This window comes from Bos indicus x Bos taurus, chromosome 18 (assembly GCF_003369695.1).
Source record: "Bos indicus x Bos taurus breed Angus x Brahman F1 hybrid chromosome 18, Bos_hybrid_MaternalHap_v2.0, whole genome shotgun sequence".
NCBI classification, from domain to species: domain Eukaryota; kingdom Metazoa; phylum Chordata; class Mammalia; order Artiodactyla; family Bovidae; genus Bos; species Bos indicus x Bos taurus.
The window spans coordinates 9,316,251-9,335,794 of record NC_040093.1 but is presented as its reverse complement, the minus strand read 5'-3'; the positions used below and the strand labels follow the sequence as shown (position 1 = coordinate 9,335,794).

Genomic DNA, 19,544 nt, shown 5'->3' with positions numbered 1-19,544 from the left:
TAAGGCCACCCGGTGCACGCGCAACCTCTCTGCGTAAACCCCCAGCTCCCCTGTCTTCGCTCTGTGCCCACCTCCCCATTTTATTCTGTTTCTCCGTATCCCCCCCGCCTCTCACTTTTCTCTCTCCCTTCCTCCGGTAATTGCCTCCTGGTCTCTCCTCCTCTCCCCGCCAGGCGCGGACCCCTCACCTTCACCACCCGCACGGTGCGCCAGGTCTTCAGGCTGGAGGAGGGCGTGGCGTCCGACGAGGAGGTGGCAGCGGAGGAGGCGGAGCCGGGGTCCGGGCCGCCGCCCCCAGAGCCCGAAGGGTCCGCTGCGGCCCCACCACAGTGACCCTACCCTGCCCCCAGCCGCCGCCGGGCCCTCCCTCCTTGGCGCCCCCCCACCCCCACCCCAGGTGCCTGTCCTGAGAACCGCCCTCTGGCTTCTTGCACTTTGGAAGTGCCGCCTTCCGGCATGACAGCACTTATCCAGCCCACTCCGGGGGTCCCGGGAGACTTCTCCATGAACCCCTAAACAAAGGAGCGGGCAAGCAGGGATCGCGGACTGGGGTGATCTCACTTGGGAGAAATTCGGGTGTGGTCGGCAAGCTGGGTTCCCATCCAGCTCCAAATCCTTCCTTCGGTTATGAATGATCTTTGTTGGGAAGGGAGTTTGGCTCTCCATGCCCCTTCCCCCCCCCCCCACCCCCTCTCATTTCCCTCTCCCTGTCTCGCCACTTAGCCACCGACCCCAGAACTTATGAGCAACAGCACCCTGGAGCACCTTATGAGCTCCAGGCGGCCCTGAGCCTTTGACCTTTGCAGAAGGGCAGGTTAAGGGGACCTCACACATCCCCCCCTCCCCTCAGGTTCCCTCCCGTTGCTCTTTGTGATCACAGTTCAGCTGGAGTTTCCCATGGGGGCTGGAGAAGGCCCCATACCCTCCCAGCCTTCAAACTGTGGCAGAAATAAACTCCAACCCCAACTGGACCCTGAGGGCTATGTGTGTTCCTCCAGGGGGTAGGGAGACAGTACGGGCAAGGGGTCGTGATGTGTAAGGGGTAGTCGGTTGGTTCTAATTCAGCTGGTGGGTGTTGGTGTCGGGGACCTCCCGCTTACCCAGCATTTAATGTGGAAGAAATCATTCCCCTCTCATCCGGCCTCCCTCTGAGGTATCCCCTCCATTATACAGATGGGAAAACTGAGGCTCAGAGCTGGAGGGTCCCTGGCTCCACGCCTTCCAGTCAACGAGTGGTAGGAGGGGGAGCTGCACTCTAGCTGACCCTCAAGTCTTTGCAAAGCAACGACAGTAGTGACCGTTGAGCTGTTTGTTGGTTACTATTTACTGAACTGTGCTAAATTTGGGACATTAGTCTCAACCCGTAGATGTAGAGATTTCATTGTTTTCTAGACATTGCCAGTGTCTAGAACACTGCCTGGTGTAGTTAACCTTTTTATATTTGTTGAATGACTAGATCACCCCCTCCTTTTTATATTGGTCAAATGAATAGAGCACCCCCTCCACTTTCTGAGTGGTAGAAACAAGCTTAGAGAGGTTGAGAGACTTGCCCAAGGACAAACAGCTACTGAGAAATAGAACCCAGTCTGGCATCAGAGTGGGTAACCTCTGAGCCCACACTGGGGATCCATGTCCATCCCTTTTCTGGAGACTAGAAACCCTCATCTATGAGCTCACATGACCTGGGTCATATGACTTTCCAATTAGGGCTATCAGTTCAGTTCAGTTGCTCAGTCGTATCCGACTGTTTGCAACCCCATGGACTGCAGCATGCCTCCCTGTCCATCACCAGCTCCCGGAATTTATTCAAACTCCTGTCCATTGAGTCTGTGATGCCATCCAACCATCTCTGCTGCTGCTGCTGCTAAGTCACTTCAGTCGTGTCTGACTCTGTGCGACCCCATAGACGGCAGCCCATCAGGCTCCTCTGTCCCTGGGATTCTCCAGGCAAGAACACTGGAGTGGGTTGCCATTTCCTTCTCCATCCAACCATCTCATGGATCCCCATTTTTACCATCAGGGAAACTGAGGTAGATACTTGCTCCCTCCCAAATCACAAGGTGAAAGCCAGCGATGAGGGGCATGTCTGCACCCTCAAAGTGCATGCCCTTGCCATTTTAATATGACCCCTGCTCTTGAAGACCCAAGCCTTAGGTCTGCCCCCAAAGCCCCCTTCAGGAGACCTTCTCTGCAGACAAGGAGGGTGAAACTTTTAAATGAAAAGGAAACTTTTATTTTGGTGGGGAGTGACAGGGTGGGTGGGAACGGTGGGGCATGACACTTTTTCTTTGGGGAGTGGGGGTGACATGCGGCAGCTTCTGCAACGGGCGGTTCATGCACCCAGGGTGGGCGTGGGGGAGGCTTGGGGGAGGGGCCACGCCGACCCCTCCCTCCCTGCCCTGGGGGTGGGTTGAGAAGACCCGCCATTAGCACCAGAGTTGGACGATTTGCAGACCTCCCCTCCCCAGACTGACTCCGGACACCCTCCCCCATCCCTGAGAGCGCCCCCTTGCCACTCCCCCCACCCCAAAGACAGGCCAGGCCCGCCCCGCCCACTTTTGAGTGAGAAACTTATTGCTGTGTGCGTGTTGGGGAGGAGCCGCTGTGTTCAGAAAGACCCCCGCCGTTCATTCCTCCCCAATCACCCCGCCCCCTGCCCCTTGTCGGTGCGTTCCCGGAGCGCAGGAGGGGCGCGACATGCGTGTGGGGAGCGCATCATGCAGCGCATGCGTGTAGTTGCAGGCACCCTGGCGGCCGGAGGGAAAAGGGGCGCGGGACTTGGAAATTGTCCCTTTAGCTCTCTCTCTCCCTCCCCGACTCCCACACTGTTGACTTGGGGGACAGGGAACGAGAATAACGTTTGTAGAGGTTTGTAATGATTGTGGTTATTTTCAAAAGCTGAACTAAAAAGCTGGGTACGTGTGGCAGATTGGCGAGCCGGAGGGGGGGGAGGGCAGACGTTGGGAAGAAGTCCGTACCCTTTAGAAAAATCCTCACCCCCTTTCCCCGCACCTTTCGGCTTCCGTGAGGGTCAGGGGTATCTGGGGTTTTAAGAAGTTAAACCCTTTGGCAATATAATCAGTCTTCAACCCCATACCCTGGTGTCTGAAGCCTCTAGCCCTTTACCCCGCCCCACCCCGCTCCCACCAGAACCCGCCCCACCCCTCGCCCCTGGCTCGCCAGGGTTCAGGGTCCGAGGGCAGAATGGGGGGACTCAAAATGCCCCTTGCATAGGAATCGTTGCATCGAGAATCGTGCTCAGTGACGTCCCCCCAACCCTCGGGTAGGGGGTGTTCCTGAGGCCGGTGGGAGCAGAGGGAGGGAGGTTGCTAATTCCGTGGGCCCCCAACTCCAAAAAGGTGAGTCCCCTAAGGACTCTGGGACCGGTGTGGTCTCTGGGCATGGGGGAGGTAGCGCATCCTTGAGCCAGGATGGGATGTAAGAAATGATTTTCCACCCGCGAGCGTCGGGGGTTGAGGAACGTGGGGGAGGGGCTAGCTGGAACCCCAGCCCGGGTGGATATGTCAGTTTCCCAAGCTTCTGATATTCCAGCGTTCCTCCACTCGGGAACAGTCTCTACATTTTAAATGTAGACACCTCTAACCTAAATAAACGGTGTCCTGGCCAAGCAGCAGTATCTGGACTTACAGGCTTATATGCAAAATGCCAGGAAAGACAAAAAGTGTTTGTCCTTGTACTGCTTAAAACCTTAGCACATCGCCAGGGGTGCAAATACGACCCTCTGGGAAACATTGGTGTCTATGAAGGTGCCTTTGGGACACCATTTAAAGAAAGGGGATCTTGGAGGGGACAGGGTTATCCATAAGAAGGGGGGTGTCCCGGAAAGATCTGGTTCCCTGGAATTGCAGACAGGTTGAACCTATCTTGAAAATTCTAGCGTCAGGGGAACCTGAGCTGGATGTCTGATGTCAGGTTTAGGATGTCCAGGAAGTGTTCAGAGTGTGGCAAAAATTGGAGCATCCCAAAGGCTGAACGTGAGTTCAAGGGCTGGGTCAAGTCTTGGAGGTTTGAGAGGTGCTGGGATGCAGCCCAGGGGTTAGGACTGAGGGGAGGGGGGACTTGGGGGGCGGGTAGCATCTGTGTGCAGAGAGGTTAAGTCCCAGGAGCGTGCTGGGATTTGGAAGATGCGTGCCAGAATCGGCCTCAGGAATTCTGAGGGCAGGTCTCATGTCCTGGGAATCTGGAGGGGGTGTTGCAGAATTTTGTGTGCTAGGGCCAGAACATCCCAGGAATACCAGGATGGGAGGTCTGAGTCCATGCAGCAATAGAGGCGAGCAGATCCCTGGGGTTGGGGGCGGTGGGTGGGTAGGAGAGGCGGAAGAAAGAGTGAAATTCACCAGCGGGATGCTCCTAAAGGCTGAGGGAGCAGCTGTCCGCAGGCCCTCCCCGCCCCCCCTTCGTGCCTCCGCTTCTACCATCTGAGCTCAGTTCCCGTTTTTGGCTTGGGTGACTGTTCCTCCTTCCCCCACACTGCTGCTAATTTTTTAAAAAATCAGTGCGTGATGGGTTGCCCCCCTGGGGTGAAGGGTAGGAGGCTAAGAGACCCTCCTGTGGTGTGGCTTAAAGGCCAGCCCGACCCCCTTGAAGGTCCCCACCCGCTTCCCAGAATGTCCCTTCCCTTGCTCGCGGCATGCAGCCCCCCGCGGCTTATTGCTGAGGTGGAGTTGGAGAGGGCGGGGGTCCAGGTTGGAGGAGGCATGCAGAGTTGGGGGGAGGCGACCCAAAATGTGATTGGCATAATTTGGACGTATTTACACGAGTTGATGGGGGAGGCGGGGGTTTCCTATGGCTCTGGAGACCTGAGAAGGCTTTTTTTTAAGGAGGGGCAGAGTTGGGGGAATGGGTTTTGGCTCCTCCCCCTCCATCCTGGGGGCCCAGGTCTGGGTGAGGGGCCCGGGGGTGTCTGCTGGCGTCGTCGTCTCCGTTGCATATTATTAATGACTTTTTTTGTTTTTGTTTTTGTAAAAAAAACCCTTTCCCCCACCCCCCACCCCCAGCTCCTTTGACCTTCTTCCCTGTCACCCCCGAGTCCCCCCACGGGGGGGAGGGGAGCGCTAGAGGATGGAGGGCAGGGTTGGGGGAGCGCGGCGGGCGGCCCTGGGGGAGCCGGGGGGAGTGGCAAGGGGGGCGAGGCGCAGGGACACCCCGCTCAGGCCCGCGATGCTGCTCAGGCTGCGGGATTTCTCGTAACCTGGGGGCGGGGGAAAGGGCAGAAACACAAAAGGAAGAGAGGAGATGCGGGTGCAGGCGGAGGGTCCAGCAGACAGCGGGACCCCAAGACAGAGGGAAGCAGGAGAGAAACAAACAGAAGGGATACGAGATGGAGAGAAAGACGGAGACAGAGACAGGAAGAGGTGGAGGGAGAAGGTGGGACACAGAAGGCAAGAGAGAGACGGTGGAGACAAGAGAGCCGGACACCAGGACACAAGAAGACAGACGGCAGGAAACGGGTAGATGGACAGAGGCGGACCAAGGAGACGAGAGAGAAGTGAACAAATCGGACAGTCAGTTGGCATCGAGGAGAAAGGTGCAGACATGGGGAGGGGGGAGAGACTCAGGGTTAGGAGGCAAGGTGGCACCCACCGAGCCTCCTCCACCCTGCCCCCACCACCGCCCGCCCCCCCAACCCCCGTCCCCCCTAGTTGGCCCCCTCGTCTGAGGCAAAAAGGTGGGAGGGCAGCGAGGCAGATGGTGGGCAGCACGGGCGTGGGGAGGGAGCTTGGGTGGAATGCCAGTGGGCGAGCAGCTGGTGGGGAGGGCTTGGGAAGTGATGGGTGGGGCCGCAGGCGGTGGGGGGCTAACCTAGACGGAGAAAGAGGAGGACGGGGCGTTGCGGGGTGGACTGTGAGGGGCTGAATGGAGCACAAGTCGGCAGTACCCCCCTGGGCGGGGCCGGGGCAGGGTGGTGCTGAAGGACAGCTCCAAGAGCAGTCTGATGTCGGCAAGGCTCAGCCGAAGGTTGTAATGGGCTGTCTTTAAAGGCTCAAGCTTTCAGATGGGAACCTTCTGATGGGAAGGTCCTGATAGCATCTGGATACTCAAGGGATTTAAGGCTTAGGGGCAGGTGTGGGGTTTCTTGAAAACTTAGGAATGTCTTGAGAGTTCTGCCAGTATCTGGGCTGTTCTAGGGCTTTCCTAGCCAGTACCAATGGGTCACTCTGGACGTGGGCATCTTGACAGGAGGAGACAGGGCCTGGGGGGGAGTCAGAAGCCCAGTATCTTGGAGTCACCCCCTCCCAGCCATTCCCAGTTGCTAACCTGGGGGAAAGGGGCAGGGGGGGATCGAGGGTCTCGCGAGGTCTCAGGCGGTGACAAGAGCTGGGGACAGAAATACACAGAGTCACGGCGGGGGGAGGGTGGCCAGGGAGAACCCCCCAACACAGCCTCACTGTTGGGGGGCCGGAGAAACGCCGGGATCTCTTCCTCCTCTCTGGTGTTTTCCGCGGGAGGGGAGCAGTGAAATGGGGGGCGGCCAGAGACATCAAATATGGAAGGAGCTTCCGGGGTGGCTTGGGGGGGTGGGGGGAGGATGAAGGGAGAGAGGAGGGGGAATACTGGGGAGGAGGGGGGGATGCAGGTCAGGTGCTGTACCCAGCAGCACCTGAGGGAAGACAGAGAAGGGGGCTGATGGGGTGGGTGGGGACCAGGTCAGGAGGAAGGGTCTTGAAAGAAGGGGGGCTAGGGAACAGTGGAGGGTGAAGGAGAAGTTAAAAGAGGAAGACAGGTGTGTGGAAGGGGTAGGGAGTTGGGGGAGGGAGTTCAGCCAGCCCCATCAGCTCCAGCCATTATTTGAGTTCAATGAATGGATTTTGCATTAGAGGCAAAAGAAGCAGAGACCCCCCCCCCCAAGCCAACCTCCGCCAATCCCCCAACTCCTCCCTTACCCACATTCCCAAGTCCTCCTGCCCCATCCCTCAATTTCATAGGGGCCCATCCAGACCTGGGGGTGGGGGAACAAAGGGAGTAGGCAACAGGGCTGGGTGCAAGCGGGGATGGGCTGAGATGGGAACAGGGAGGTGGGGGTTGGTAATGAGATGACAGTGGAGGATGATGGGGGAGGTGAGGGTTGCAACAGGAGAGGTCCAGGAATGGAACAAGAAGAGCCAGACAGTCCCCTCTGGACTAGGAGCCCGCAAGCCTACTTCTTGTCCTGCATCTGCTCTGTGGCTGGCGGTTGGCCATGGCCCTCTCTGAGCTTCTGAAAGGGCCGTGAAAGAAGGGGCTTTAGATGTGGTTCTCCTTGGAGGCTCCCTGAGTCCTGCTCTGCCATCTCCTTAGGCTGCAGCTAGGGATTCTTTAAGCTGCATTTGGAAGGAAGACTCATAGGTGTTTGTTGAATGAATAAGTGATGGACCAGGTGCCTTCAGGTGGCTTCTCAACACTTTTAAGATCAAATCCAGCCTCTCACCATGGCCCAAAACACTTCCCCCTAGGCTCCTCCCCTCTCCTCTTGGCCATTCAACTCCAACCACACTTTCCTCCTTGCTATTCCTTTAACAAACCAAGGGCATCCCACCTCAGCACCTCAGGGCCTTTGAACTTGCTCTTTCTTCTGCTCGCTGGTCCTTTTTGAGCTTCAAGTTTTAGGTTGCCTTCTCAGAAAGACCTTAACAGACCCCCTTTATCTGACCTGGTTAGAGTAATTATCTTGTTTGTTTTCTGTTTCCCCCACTCATGGAGTGGAGAACTTCCCTGTAAAGGGCCAGATAGTCAATATTTCCAGGGCTTTGTGGGCCATAACATACATCTCTGTTGAAACTATTCCACTCTGCTGTTGTACACAGTGGCTGTGTTCCAATAAAGCTTTATTTACAAAGCAACTGGCGGAGAGGTTTGGCCCTTGGCTATAGTACGTTGTCACAGGGCTCTAGAGTATCAGCTCTGTGATGGGAGATGTGTGCTTTGTGCCCTGCCAAATCTCCACTGCCTGGAACTCCACCCGCAATCATTAGTTGCTGAATGAATGAATGAAGTTAGGGGTTAGCTGGGGTTGTTGTGAGGATTACAGAATATATGGCATGTGGAAAGTGTGCAGTTATGTTTGCTGAATAATTCACCTGCTGTCCCCTCACTCTCTCTCTGACCTCCCCACTGTCCAGTCCTGGCCCTGTTCCTCTGCCTCTCTTCTTCCCCATCCCTGGAGCTCTGACCCTGGCTCAGGCTTTGTCCTCTCCCCTGGGACCCTCACTCCAGCCTCCACCTCAGCCTCCCGACCTGCAGTCTCCCCATTCCAGTGCCTCCTCATGAAGTCCCAGAGTGGACCTCAGTTCAGTTCGGTCACTCAGTTGTGTCCGACTCTTTGTGACCCCATGGACTGCAGCACGCCAGGCCTCCCTGTCCATCACCAACTCCCAGAGCTTGTTCACACTCATGTCTGACCTGCTCCTTCCCAGATCCCAGGACAGGGCTCCTCAGCTCAGCCTGCTCTCCTGCCTCAGGTCTGGGTCTGCATCTGCCTCTCCCACCAAACTGGGGGTAGAGGACAGGGTTGATGTGCTCCCCGTTGATTCCCTGTGCTTAGCACCAGGAGCATGTATGTGGGTGCTTGGTAAGTGCTGTCCAAGCCACAAGTGACTGCATAAGTGGCTGAGTCTTTCTCACCTCATCCTGTACTCAGAACGTCCTGGGTGTATGCCCCCTTTTCTTGATTAAACAAACAAAAGTAAAACCAAGGTGGGGAGGCAGGGGAAGAGATGTGGATGGGGGTGAGGATGGAGGTCAGTCGTGAGGCCATTGGGGTGGGGGGGTCAGGCACACGGTGGGAAGGGGTGGGGTGATTTCTAGCAGTTAGTGAGAGGCAGGGCAAGTCCTGGGCAGATGGGTGTGGGGTCAGTGTCGGGGCTGGGGGTTAATTGGATGGAGCTGTTCACAGTGAGGGGGTGGGAGTCTCGGTCAGTGGGGGCTGCATGTTCTCAGATGGGTTAGTCAGGAGGGAAGGGGTTCACAGGGATGGGGGCTACTTACCCCGGGGGGAGGGGGTTCGTCCACTAGGGGGATATCCAGGCTGCAGCGTTGGCGTTGAGGTCGGGCAAGAAGCTTGGGGGGCCTGGCTTACGCCAGTCTGGGGGGGGCAGTGGGGGAGCACCAGTGGCTGGGGGGTGGGGGAAGAGGCCAGAGGGTCCGGGGTGGGGTGGGGTGGGGGGGAAATGGAGATGCAATAAAGACAGGTGAAGGGTCAGTGGTGAGGAAATTCGGGGGAGGGGGTCTGAGAGGGAGGGAATTGGGGGCCAGGAGGTGGGGGAAGGGAAGTCCAGCACCTCCTCCCCCATCTCCCTCTCTGCCCTCCCCTAGGGGAGGGCAGAGAGGGAGGGTCCCAGGTGGGGGCCAGTGGAGGGCACCTCACCTTTCCGGATGGAGCCATCAGGGGATGGGGCATAGTCGGTGAGGAGGAAGCAGGCTCGGTCCCGGCCGTAGCGGCCCCGGCTCCCAGGGGTGATGGGACTCTTGTCTTCCGGGGACATGGCGGGTTGGTCAATGGCCGGGCAGTCCTCGTGGGCAAGTGCAGCAGCTGCAGGGTCCCCATTGGGGCGGGGATCTGTGTTCAGAGGGGCAGACAGAGACACAAAGGCGACAGTGAGGTGTGGGAACTTGTGGAGGAGAGGGTGCCAGACGTGCCGGGGGTCAGGGGGGTGTGGCTGGTGGGTTTGGGGAGCAGGGTCATGGCCAGGAGGGTGTTGAGTCTTGGGAAGGACAGCAGGGAAGGGTGTTGAAGGCCAGGAAGTGGAGTCAGGCCAGGCACTGGGTGCCGAGAAGGGCAGCACTGGAACAGGGCATTGGGTGTTTGGAGGGATGGGAACAGAAGAGGTGGCTGGGAAGTGAGCTGGGTACTGGTGGGCTGCGTGGTTGAAATGGACTGAATGAGGTTCAGCTGTGGTTGGGTGCATGCTGTGGGATAGGTTTGGAAGGGTGGCTGGGAGGGATGAGGAGGCTGGGAGGTGGTTGTCTAGGGAGGGGTGTTGGACGCTGGCAAGGGCACAGTGGGGAGGCGTTGGGAAGGTGACAGATGAGGGAGGGGGAGGTGGGGGTCCCCTAGGCTCTGACTCCAGCTATTTTTAATTGGTGTGAAACTGGGTCAGCGGCTGAGGGAGCAAGATGGGGGGCCGGGCGGCCCAGCTCCCTTTCTTGACCTATTTAAGGCATGGGGGTGGGGCCCCCAAGCCTCTCCCTCCCCCCGGACAGTCACCCCAATCCCTGCTTCTGACTCCCCTGGGGGGAGGGACGCACAGGCTCAGTCAACTTTCCTCTCATTTCCTTCATCACATAAGCTGCAGCTGCCCCTGGCCTGTTTCTGGTCCTCGATTCCCATGTGAAACTCTCTCCCCATGTCTCTCTGAACCACCCCCCTTTACTCTGAGTCCCTCTCACCATATGGCTGATCACTCTGCCCTCCCCCCAGACCCCCTGAATACCTTGGCTGTAGGTCTGTCTCTCCCTAAAACTCTTTCACACGAAATCTGCTTCTCCATCACTGCTTGCTTCCCTGCTTCTTCTCTGGCCTCAGCACCTGCTGTTCCCTTTCCTCTTTCCTGTGTCCGTTGGTGACCACCTCCGAGCCTCAGCACATACCTCCTGCCCCCCTCAGCACTACCCCACCTCTGCCTGCCCACTCCGCCCCCCTCCACCCCTGGTGACCCCTCCTCACCTGCCCGGTTGATCTCAACCACTTCCTCCTGAGCCAATGGGCAGGGCTCCCCAGGGGCCGGCAGAGGAGGCAGCCCCATGATTCCGAGCCCACCCGCTCCCCCTCTGAGCAGCCCAGGGTGCGTGTGGGGGCCCGGTGGGTAAGCCCCAGCCACAGTCACCCCCATGGAGGGCGGGGTGATGGGGGGTGGGGGGCTGATGCCGCCGCTGCCATGGTGAGGAGGGAGGGGGGGTGGTGGGGGTGGGTCGGGCTTGCAATAGTTGGGCGAGCCAGGCTGCGGGGGCCGGGGAATGTGTTTGTTCTTCTTCTTGGGCAGCTTCTGTTTGGCCATGGCCAGCGAATAGTACATGCCGAAGTTGTTCACAATGACGGGCACCGGCATGGCGATGGTGAGCACCCCGGCCAGGGCACACAGCGCCCCGACCAGCATCCCCGACCACGTCTTGGGGTACATGTCTCCGTAGCCCAGGGTTGTCATGGTGACCACGGCCCACCAGAAGCCGATGGGGATATTCTTGAAGTAGGTGTGGTTGGAGCCCAGGATGTCGTTGGGGTCGGCGCCAATGCGCTCAGCGTAGTAGATCATGGTGGCGAAAATGAGCACACCCAGGGCCAGGAAAATGATAAGCAGCAGGAACTCGTTGGTGCTGGCGCGGAGCGTGTGGCCGAGCACGCGCAGCCCCACGAAGTGCCGCGTGAGCTTGAAGATCCGCAGGATCCGGACGAAGCGGACGACCCGCAGGAAGCCCAGCACGTCTTTGGCGGCCTTGGAGCTGAGGCCTGAGAGCCCCACCTCCAGATAGAAGGGCAGGATGGCCACACAGTCAATGATGTTGAGGCTGCTCTTGAGAAATTCCACCTTGTCTGGGCAGAAGGTGATGCGCATGAGAAACTCAAAGGTGAACCAGACCACACACACGCCCTCCACGTAGGTCAGGAAGGGCTCCGTCTCCACCTCCACATTGGTGACGTTCTCCGGCGGAGCCCCAGGGATCGGGGAGGCTTGTGTCACTGTCTTGTTACTGATGTGGATGAAGCCCTCATGGGTCTCCAGGCAGAAGGTGGTGATGGAGATGAGGATGAAGAAGAGGGAGGCGAAGGCCACATACTGTGGGGCAGGGTGGGAGAAAAAGGGCAAAAGGTGACCCAGGCATCTGGTCAACCAGCCATCTACCCAAGACCCTCCCAGTGGCCCCTTTCTCAGACCCAAACTCCAGGGGAATCCAGGTGTCCCAGCCCCAATGCGTCCATCGCTTCTTGCATCCTGTTCTCCCTAAAGCTTGCAAAAGGATCAGAGGCAGCTCTCCCCCAGCTCGGGAGAGGAGCTGGCCCCAGCCGCAGCAGCAGATGGTCCACTTCTTTCCTGGAAACAGCAATTTCTGGCTCTGTGCTCTGTCTCCTAGACCACCACCCCCCCCCCCACCACCCTCCTGTTCCCTGTGTCATATCTCAGGGGTCCCTGGCAGGGTCCAATGATTCTGCTGGGGGGTGGGGGAAGGGAGACTAAAACCATTCATCCTGTGTCTCAGAGGCTTTGGGGCTTGCCTTGGAACTGGGGGGAAGGGGAAGGGGAGAAGGTGGATGGGGAGGCAGAACCAGGAGGTGGTTAAGAGTAGGAAAGCCTGGGTTTGAATCCAGCTTTTTCTTTGCCTAATTGGGCAAGGAGATTAAGCCTTCTGAACCTCAAGTTTTGGTGTTTTATTTTTACAGGATTATTGTAAGGATTACATTAGATGAATATACAAAGGACTTGGCCCCAAAACCAGTGCTTGAGCTTTTGTTAGGGTATAGGGGCATCAGTTAAAGGGGGGCCAAGATTGAGACCTCAGGTGCCAATGTTTAAGGGCCATGATGCTAATGACCGAGTCCGAGAAAACAGAGAAGGCTGGGTGAGGCCCTCACCCAGAGAAAACAGCAAAGGGGTGGACCCACAGAGGAGAGGAGCGGTGTCAGGGCTCTGAAGAAAGAAGAAAGTGAAGGGTCAAGACTGAAAAAAAGGGAAGATGATAGGGGTGGGGTTTAAGGCTCTGGAAACGAAGGGAATGTCTGGGGCTTGGGCGTAGAAGAAAGGGAGAGGGTAGGGCTAGGTCCAAGGAGAGGTGAGGGGACTGGTCGGAGGTTCAGAGGTATGGGTGCCTGGATCATTTCAAGATGGGGAAGGATCTGTGTCCTGAGCGCACAATGGTGTGGGTTTTGATGAAGGCCTTGAGGACTGAAGGCAGGGTCAAGATCTTGAAGGCCTCTAGGAATTGTAGTTGGCTTTATCAAATATATAGAAGGGAGGTCAAAGCAGTAGGGTTAGTCCTGAGAAGGGGATGGGCGTTGAGGTAGAGGGAGCTTTAATCAGATAGGTAGAGAAGAGAGAGACGGGGCTGCAGAGAAGAGAGGAGAGCCAGTGTTAGGCTGCAGAAATGACCCTAGACCTTGGGGTAGCCTAGGGGGAGGGAGGGTCAGCGCTGGCCCTCTGCCCCACCCCCCTCTTCGTTTCTCCGCAGTGGTTTAAGAGGCCAGAGGCCGGCGCAGAGCGCATGCCCGGTCCCGCCCCCCGCCCCGCACCCCACTCCGAACCGGGCGCAGCGCGCAGGCTGCGGCACCGCAGTGGGGGCGGGCCGGCCAGGCCAGGGGGCGGGGCGCGCGGTGGCTAGCACCACGGACAGCTCCCCCGCCGCAGTGCGCAGCCGCAGGGACTGGGAGCAGTCTTAACCCCTACCGGGCCGGAGCGGAACAGCCGGTGCGCAGCCGCGGTGCCGCTTCACAGAGGGAGGCCACAGGCCAGAAGCTTGAGTAACTCCTTCCCTCCCAGGACACAGAAAGAAAGGTGGGCACCCGCCGCAGTGCGCAGCTGGACAGCGTCAGGATTGGTTTACCCCCTTGTCCCAAGATGGTTCAAAAGCAGAAGGGGTAGGAGAGCATGGAGTACCTGTAAGAAGGAAAGGGGAGATTACGGAGAGGGGAGCGAGGGGGGAGGAAACCGGACCCTCCACTTTGCTCTGGCTTCAGCTCTCGACTCTCAAACTTTCACTTGAAGGCTAGAAAGTGCTTGACACTACATGGACACTCAAAACACAGCTGTAAAGTAAATAAATGTCCTCCGGAGCTGTCCTGAACCCCTAGCTTCACCTCAGGACCCTTCAATGGGGTCACAAGAGGGAAGGGCTCCCCAGGCCATGGAAGGAGGGTGACTCTCAGAGGCCTGTGGGGGCATCTAGGGCCACGTCCCTTCCGCACCTCCTCTCCCCCACCTCCCTCCACCCCAAACCCAAATCCTGCCAACTCAGCGCTTCCCGGGGACCAAACTTTATGCGGTGCCTCCGGGCCCCCCTCCCTCCCTCTCACTCCCTCCCCCGGCGTGAATGCGGCACTGCGGCTCCGCGTCCTTCCCGGCCCAGGACGCGGCACGGTGGGGGGAGGGTGCCGGACAGCTACTCCGGGTGTTTGGGTCCCCAAGAGGCTAGGAGGGGGGCTGGAGTCTCTCCTCTTTCCCTCCTTTTTCTTATTCCCCCTATCTCGAACTGTCTTCTCTCCATCAACACAGGGAGGAAGTTAGGAGGAGGAAGAGGTTCAAGTGAGAACTAGTGGGGAGGCTAGCTATTTAGCCAAAGAAGTTACAGATTTTTGAGGAAAGTTTTTTAGCGGGGAGATGAAGGGATCTTTGGGGGTAGTCTAGAATTTTGAGGGCGATAAGGCGGGAGAGAGGATAAGGCTGGAGTGTGGGCTCTTTGGTTCATTTTGCAGGGACGGGGGTCAGGAAGGGCTGAGGAGCCCAGTTCTAGGCTTCAGACTGGGTAGTGGGGGGGCGGAGGTTGTTGAGAAGGATGAAGCAAGCAAGCAGGGATTGGAACCAGGGATGGGGGAACAGGTGGAAAGAAACCAGAAAGAACTGGGAGCTATTTTGAGAAGGAAGTTTTGGGTCTGAAAACTTGAGGGTCCCAAGGATTGAGGTTAGGTAAAAGTTCTGGAGCAGGAAGGAAAGTCATTTACTGACTAGGAAAAAGGCTGGGAGGCTGAGGATGGGGGTGAGGGTGGGGTTGTCCCAGAGATAGAAAGTGGGCTATGCAGTTTAAACAATGGAACGGAGAAGCTGGGAGAATCTGTGGATGAGGCAGAAGCGATTCTAGAGGGCATATGGGAAGTTCTGGAGATGAAAGACATTCTGGGGGCTCGGGACTCTTCTGGAGACGTTGAGGAGGAGTGTGAAAGCTTTGGGGGAAGTCTGGAGCTGTATTGAGAAACCCTCAGGAGAGGAGTTGGTGTGAAGAATGCGAGAAGGGATGTGAAACACAGAGGGGGCAGCAGGGATCCAGGAGAGAAGATGCCCCAAGACTCAGCGTGCAGTGAGGGTGACGGGGGAGTGTCCTAGCAGGAGCAAGTGGTTTGGAGGTTCAGAGGGGTCTGGGGGGCTCTGAGAGTGGGGTGGGAACTATTCTGAGACTTAAAGGGCAGAAGAAGCAGGAGGGCTCAAAGATAACCAGAAGACGCAAACTTGGAAAGAGGGAGGGGATTTGGAGATGGGCAGAGGGAGAATGAGAGAGGTGCTGGGAGAGCCTGCAGGACTGAAGGTTGGAGAACTGAAGAACAGGCTTCACGGGGTCTGTAGGGGATGGAGACAGTGTTCACAAGCCCTGGGACACTTTAAGGGTGAGGAAGCAATGTCTTCTGAGGATTTAGGGAGGTCCAAGAAAATGAAGGCTAGGGGAGAGTTCGCTGAGGGTCTGAAAGGTGCCCAGAGAGGTGAGAAGAGGTGAAAAGAGGCTGGGAAGACTCTGAGGGTTGAGGAAAGGTCTTCTGAAAGCTCTCTAGAGGGGTCCAGGAAAGGCGGGGGTGGGGCTGTTCAGGTAGGTTGTTTAGGATATTGGCCCATCGGAGAAGTTTCTAAGGGTCTAGGATGGACTAGAGAAGCAAGGTGGGGTTGAAAGGGGTCTGGAGGGCTCTCAGGTTGGAGAAACATCTTCTGAGGATCTGGGGATGGCCAAGAGAGGTGGGTGTGTTCAGAGGGGTACGGAAGACCCAGGAATGGGGTAAGAGGCTTCTAAGAAACTGGGAGGCTGAGAGACCAGGAGGGTCTGAGAGGGGCCAGGGGCTGAGGGCGAGGATAGGGAGCGCCCTGAGGGTCTGGGAGCTCCAGGAGAGGGGAGGGGGATGGGGGCTTTGAGAGAGCGCTCACCCTGGCGGCCCGCGACGAGTAGGGGTCTTCGAAGAGCGCCCACACCCGGGGCTGCCAGCGGCGCCACCACGTGCCGCCCGCGCCGCCCGCGCCCCCTGGCGGGCCCCCGGCGCCGCCGCCCGCGTCCTGGAAGCAGAGGCGCTTGAGCTCGCCGCCGGCGCCGTCCAGGCCGCCGCCGCCCGCGCCCGCCTCGTCGTCCAGACCCGCGTCGTGGGCGCCCGCGGCGTTGGCAGCGTTGGCGGCGCCCGAAGGGTCAGGTGCTTCGAAGGAGTCGAGCGCTTCCTCGGCGTCCCGGTGCTGCCGGTAGGTCATCCAGCAGCAGGCCTCCACGTCGGTCTCGTCGATGCCCCAAAAGCCGAGCTCCTCCTCGAAGAGCGGCCCGCACACGTCGGCCGGGCAGTGCAGCTTGCCCGTACGGTAGTAGTTGAGCACGTAGGCGAAGACACCCGGATGCCGGTCAAAGAAGAACTCATCGGCGCCCGGGTCGTAGTCGAAACGCGCCGCCGCCTCGGGCTCCGTCAGGCCGGCCAGCCGCGTCCCCGGCAGGGTGCGCAGCGTCGAGCGGTACGTCTCATGGCGCACGCCGCCCACGTTGATCACGATCTTGCCACTGTCGCCACCGCCGCCGCCGTGCCGCCCCATGGCCGCCGCCGGCAGCCCGGGGCATGGCTCGGCGCGCCGGCCCCCGGGCCCGCGGGGTGCCGGGGGGCCCGCCGGGGACGCGGCGGGGCCGGGCTGTGCAGGTTGCTGCTGCTGCAGCAGCGGTGGTGGCGGCGGCGGCGAGGGCAGCGGTGACGGGGACTCGAACGGCTGCGGCGGCGGCGCCGGCTGCTGTTTGCTAGCCCCCTGGCGCCCGCGGAAGGACGAGACGCAGACTGAGCTCAGCATTGGATAGGGGGCGGAGCGGCAGGGGCGGGGCGCTGTGGGGGCGGAGCCACGGGGGAGAGACAGATGTGACTGGGTGAGAGTAGGTGATGGAGGAAAGGGGCGGGGCCGAAGGGAGGGAGAAGCTGAATTGATTGGCCTTGGAAGGGATGGGGGCGGGGCTTAAACTGAGAAAAGGACCCAGACTCCAACACTGTCTTGCCGGACGGGGCGGGGCCGCACATGCGACACACCGATTGGGTCTTTCTGAGATAAGGGGCGGGGCCGAGCGAGGTGTTAAAGGGGCTGGATGGGACGCGAAAGTTGCCTGGTTTGGCCGCACTAGGAGAACAGAGGAGGCGGGGCTAGATGTGAGAAAGATATCTGATTTAACTAAAAAAAGGAGCGGGGCGGATAGAGGAATAGGACTTGTCCAAGCTATTTAAAGGGGCCTGACCGAGACTGGCGGAGGCAGGGGTTGGGCCACAAGGCGGATGGCCGTCCGAATTGGATGGAGACGGGCCTAAAGCGCCGGCAAGCAGTACCTGGTGGAGTGGGGCAGATGGGGACTGCCGGGTTGTGATCCTAACATTGCTTGGACGGGGCAGGGCGGATCTTAAGAAGAGGCAGGGCCACAGAAATTAGAAAGTCCTAATTCTGGGAGGGTGAGGGGGCGGGACTGGGCGAGGGGCGAGAACTGGAAATGAAGAGTGGCACTAGGCTGGACTGAAAAGGAAAAGAGAAAGGGGAAGAGGGACTAAGACCCAGTAGAGAGGGGACGGAATGGGGCGAGGCCTGGAAACCTGAGAGCTTCTGACTAGGTCTAATGGAGGAGGCGAGGTAAAGAAAGTACCGGGTCGGAGCTGCAAACTCGGCCCGATTAACCGGGCCTGGACCAGAAGAATGCCAGGATGGATGGGAAGAGACTGTGAGAGGTGGGTGGGGTCCACGAATGGTAGAAAACGTCTTGAATTGCCTGTGGAAATGCAAGACTAAGAGAGGAGAGGGGCTTTAACGGACTTGAAAGCAACCAGGGTAGGCGGGGGCGGGGCAGGGCTAAGAGTGTAGAGAATGGCTAAGGAAAATGTGAAACCTGCAAAGAGTACAAGGCTATCGGAATGGACGGAGCGGTGGAACCTAGAACGGGAAGTCTTGGAGGCCAAATAACCTGGGAGAGAGTCTTAAGGATCAGCAGGGCCTTAAAGGGGGTAACGCGGTGAGGGAAAGGGGACAAGGTATAGATAACGGCAGACTGCAGCCAGGAGAACCGAGGGATGGATGGGAACTGGTGAGGAGAGTCTTAAGGGAGGCGGAGGGGAGAAACCATTAAAACACCGGGAAGCACAGTCTAGGCTGAGGAAACAGGCGGGGCCGATAGGAAATTGGGCGGAGTCAGGTGTCAGAGCGTCCTGGAGAGAGGGCGGGGAGACCACGGCGGGGCCAACGGAGGGCGGGACCAGAACTAGGCGGACCGCCTAGCAGCGGGTCCGGCCCCGCCCCCTGGGCGGGCCTAGCCACCGGGTAGTAGAGCGCAGGCGCGGGGCAGGGGCCGGGCCAGCGGCTGCTGCTGGGGCTGCGACGGCCGGAGGCGGTGCCTGTGGGAGGGAAGGGGGCTGGTCAGGGGCTGCGGGCCTCCCCGCTCTGCACTATCCCCGGCAGGTGCGGCGGCTGGTTGGTATCGCCTCCCTACACATCCCCGCTCCGGCTTCTGTGTATCTCATCAGTGTCTCTTTTTCTCTGAATATCTGTCCCCCCGCCTCTGCCCTTTATTCCTTTGAGACTCTGACCCCTCCTTTCTAAGTCTCTGCGCTCCCTCTGGGTCTCTGTCCCCCTCCTCCGAGTCTTACCTCTCTGCTCTCTAAGCCTCAATCTCCTCTCCCCGGACCATGGCGGGGTCTTCCACCCTCAATGTCTTTCTCTTGGCCTCTATCTTCTTCTCTGATTTCTCTCTCTCTGGCCTCTTTCTCCTCTCTTGGGTCCCTGAACTCTTCTCTCTGGGTCTCTTTTCCTTCCTGTCTCTGTCCTTCCTCTTTGTGTTTCTGTCCTCAATACTCCCCTCCCGCCAGGGTCTCCTCCGTCCTCTCTCTGGGTCTCGGTCCCCCCAGCTCTTGTTCTCTGACCACCTCCTTCCCTGCGTCTTTTCCCCCTCTTCCGTCTCTTTCGCCCCTCTGTCACTGCCTTTTCTCTTTCTGTCCTGTCTCTTTCCCTCCCTTGGGTCTCTACCCCCTTCTCACCCGTGCCTCTTTGACCCCTTTCTGAATCTGTCCCCCTTTTTCTGGGTCTCTGTCCCCACTTCTTTGGGGCTCTGTCCTGCTGTCCTTTGGCCTCTGTCCCTCTCCTGGATCTCTGTCCCTCTCTCTCTGGCTCCCACTGAATCACCCTCTCTAACCCTCATCCTGGCCAGGACTCGAGGCTGCGTCACTGCAGAATTGCAGAAGTGGGGCCCGTCCTGCGGATCTGGGAGGTAGTTTCCTTCGACTCCCCCACCCGCAGACCTAGGATCCCCCACTGCCCCCTGACCCAGTGTTCTCGGGCAGTCCTCAAGCTCCCATGGGACCCGAGAGGACATCGGGACTTCCTACTCTTCTTCTGCTCCAAATTCTGGTGTATCCCTAGGCAGAAGCTGTGAATCCTGAGGTGAAGGAATGGGCTTGGGTTGAGTGAGGCTTTGGGGGCAGGTGGGGGTGGGGATGGATCCTAGTAAAGGGGTTGAGTGGGCATTAGGGGCTGGGAGTAAGCGCTGGGGTAAGGACCTAAGTCAAGTATCCCCCCTTATACCCTCCCCCCCAACCCCACCCCAACTCTGTACTTTTCTGCATTTGACAGCAGCCAGGCACTGGATCAAGTTACCAA

General features: G+C 58.7%; 2 protein-coding genes across 9 annotated transcripts in view; one reads left to right on the top strand and one right to left on the bottom strand.

The window, feature by feature from the left end:
• MYH14 (myosin heavy chain 14) overlaps nt 1-971 on the top strand; it is a 78,962-nt gene extending 77,991 nt beyond the window's left edge. For all 4 annotated transcript variants that reach the window (XM_027515059.1, XM_027515058.1, XM_027515057.1 and 1 more), the window contains one exon: nt 174-971. In XM_027515059.1, the coding sequence (XP_027370860.1) occupies nt 174-333 (160 nt within the window). In that variant the 3' untranslated portion in view covers nt 334-971. The remainder of the gene's footprint in view (nt 1-173) is intronic.
• Nucleotides 972-4,675: 3,704 nt separating this feature from the next.
• Nucleotides 4,676-18,138, bottom strand: KCNC3 (potassium voltage-gated channel subfamily C member 3). 5 transcript variants are annotated; one of them, XM_027515054.1, is made up of 5 exons: nt 15,828-18,135; nt 10,664-11,771; nt 9,365-9,556; nt 6,280-6,339; nt 5,127-5,212 (listed from the first exon to the last, which is right to left on the bottom strand). In XM_027515054.1, the coding sequence occupies exons 1-4, from the start codon at nt 16,713-16,715 to the stop codon at nt 6,323-6,325; spliced, it is 2,205 nt and encodes a 734-aa protein (XP_027370855.1). In that variant the 5' UTR covers nt 16,716-18,135; the 3' UTR covers nt 5,127-5,212; nt 6,280-6,322. The 5 variants fall into 5 exon arrangements, with proteins under 5 accessions (XP_027370851.1, XP_027370855.1, XP_027370852.1 ...); XM_027515052.1 differs by lacking the exons at nt 5,127-5,212; nt 6,280-6,339 and adding exons at nt 7,889-7,976; nt 8,986-9,112 and having other exon boundaries at nt 15,828-18,138; XM_027515050.1 differs by lacking the exon at nt 6,280-6,339 and having other exon boundaries at nt 4,676-5,212; nt 15,828-18,138.
• Between the last annotated feature and the right edge of the window lie 1,406 nt (nt 18,139-19,544).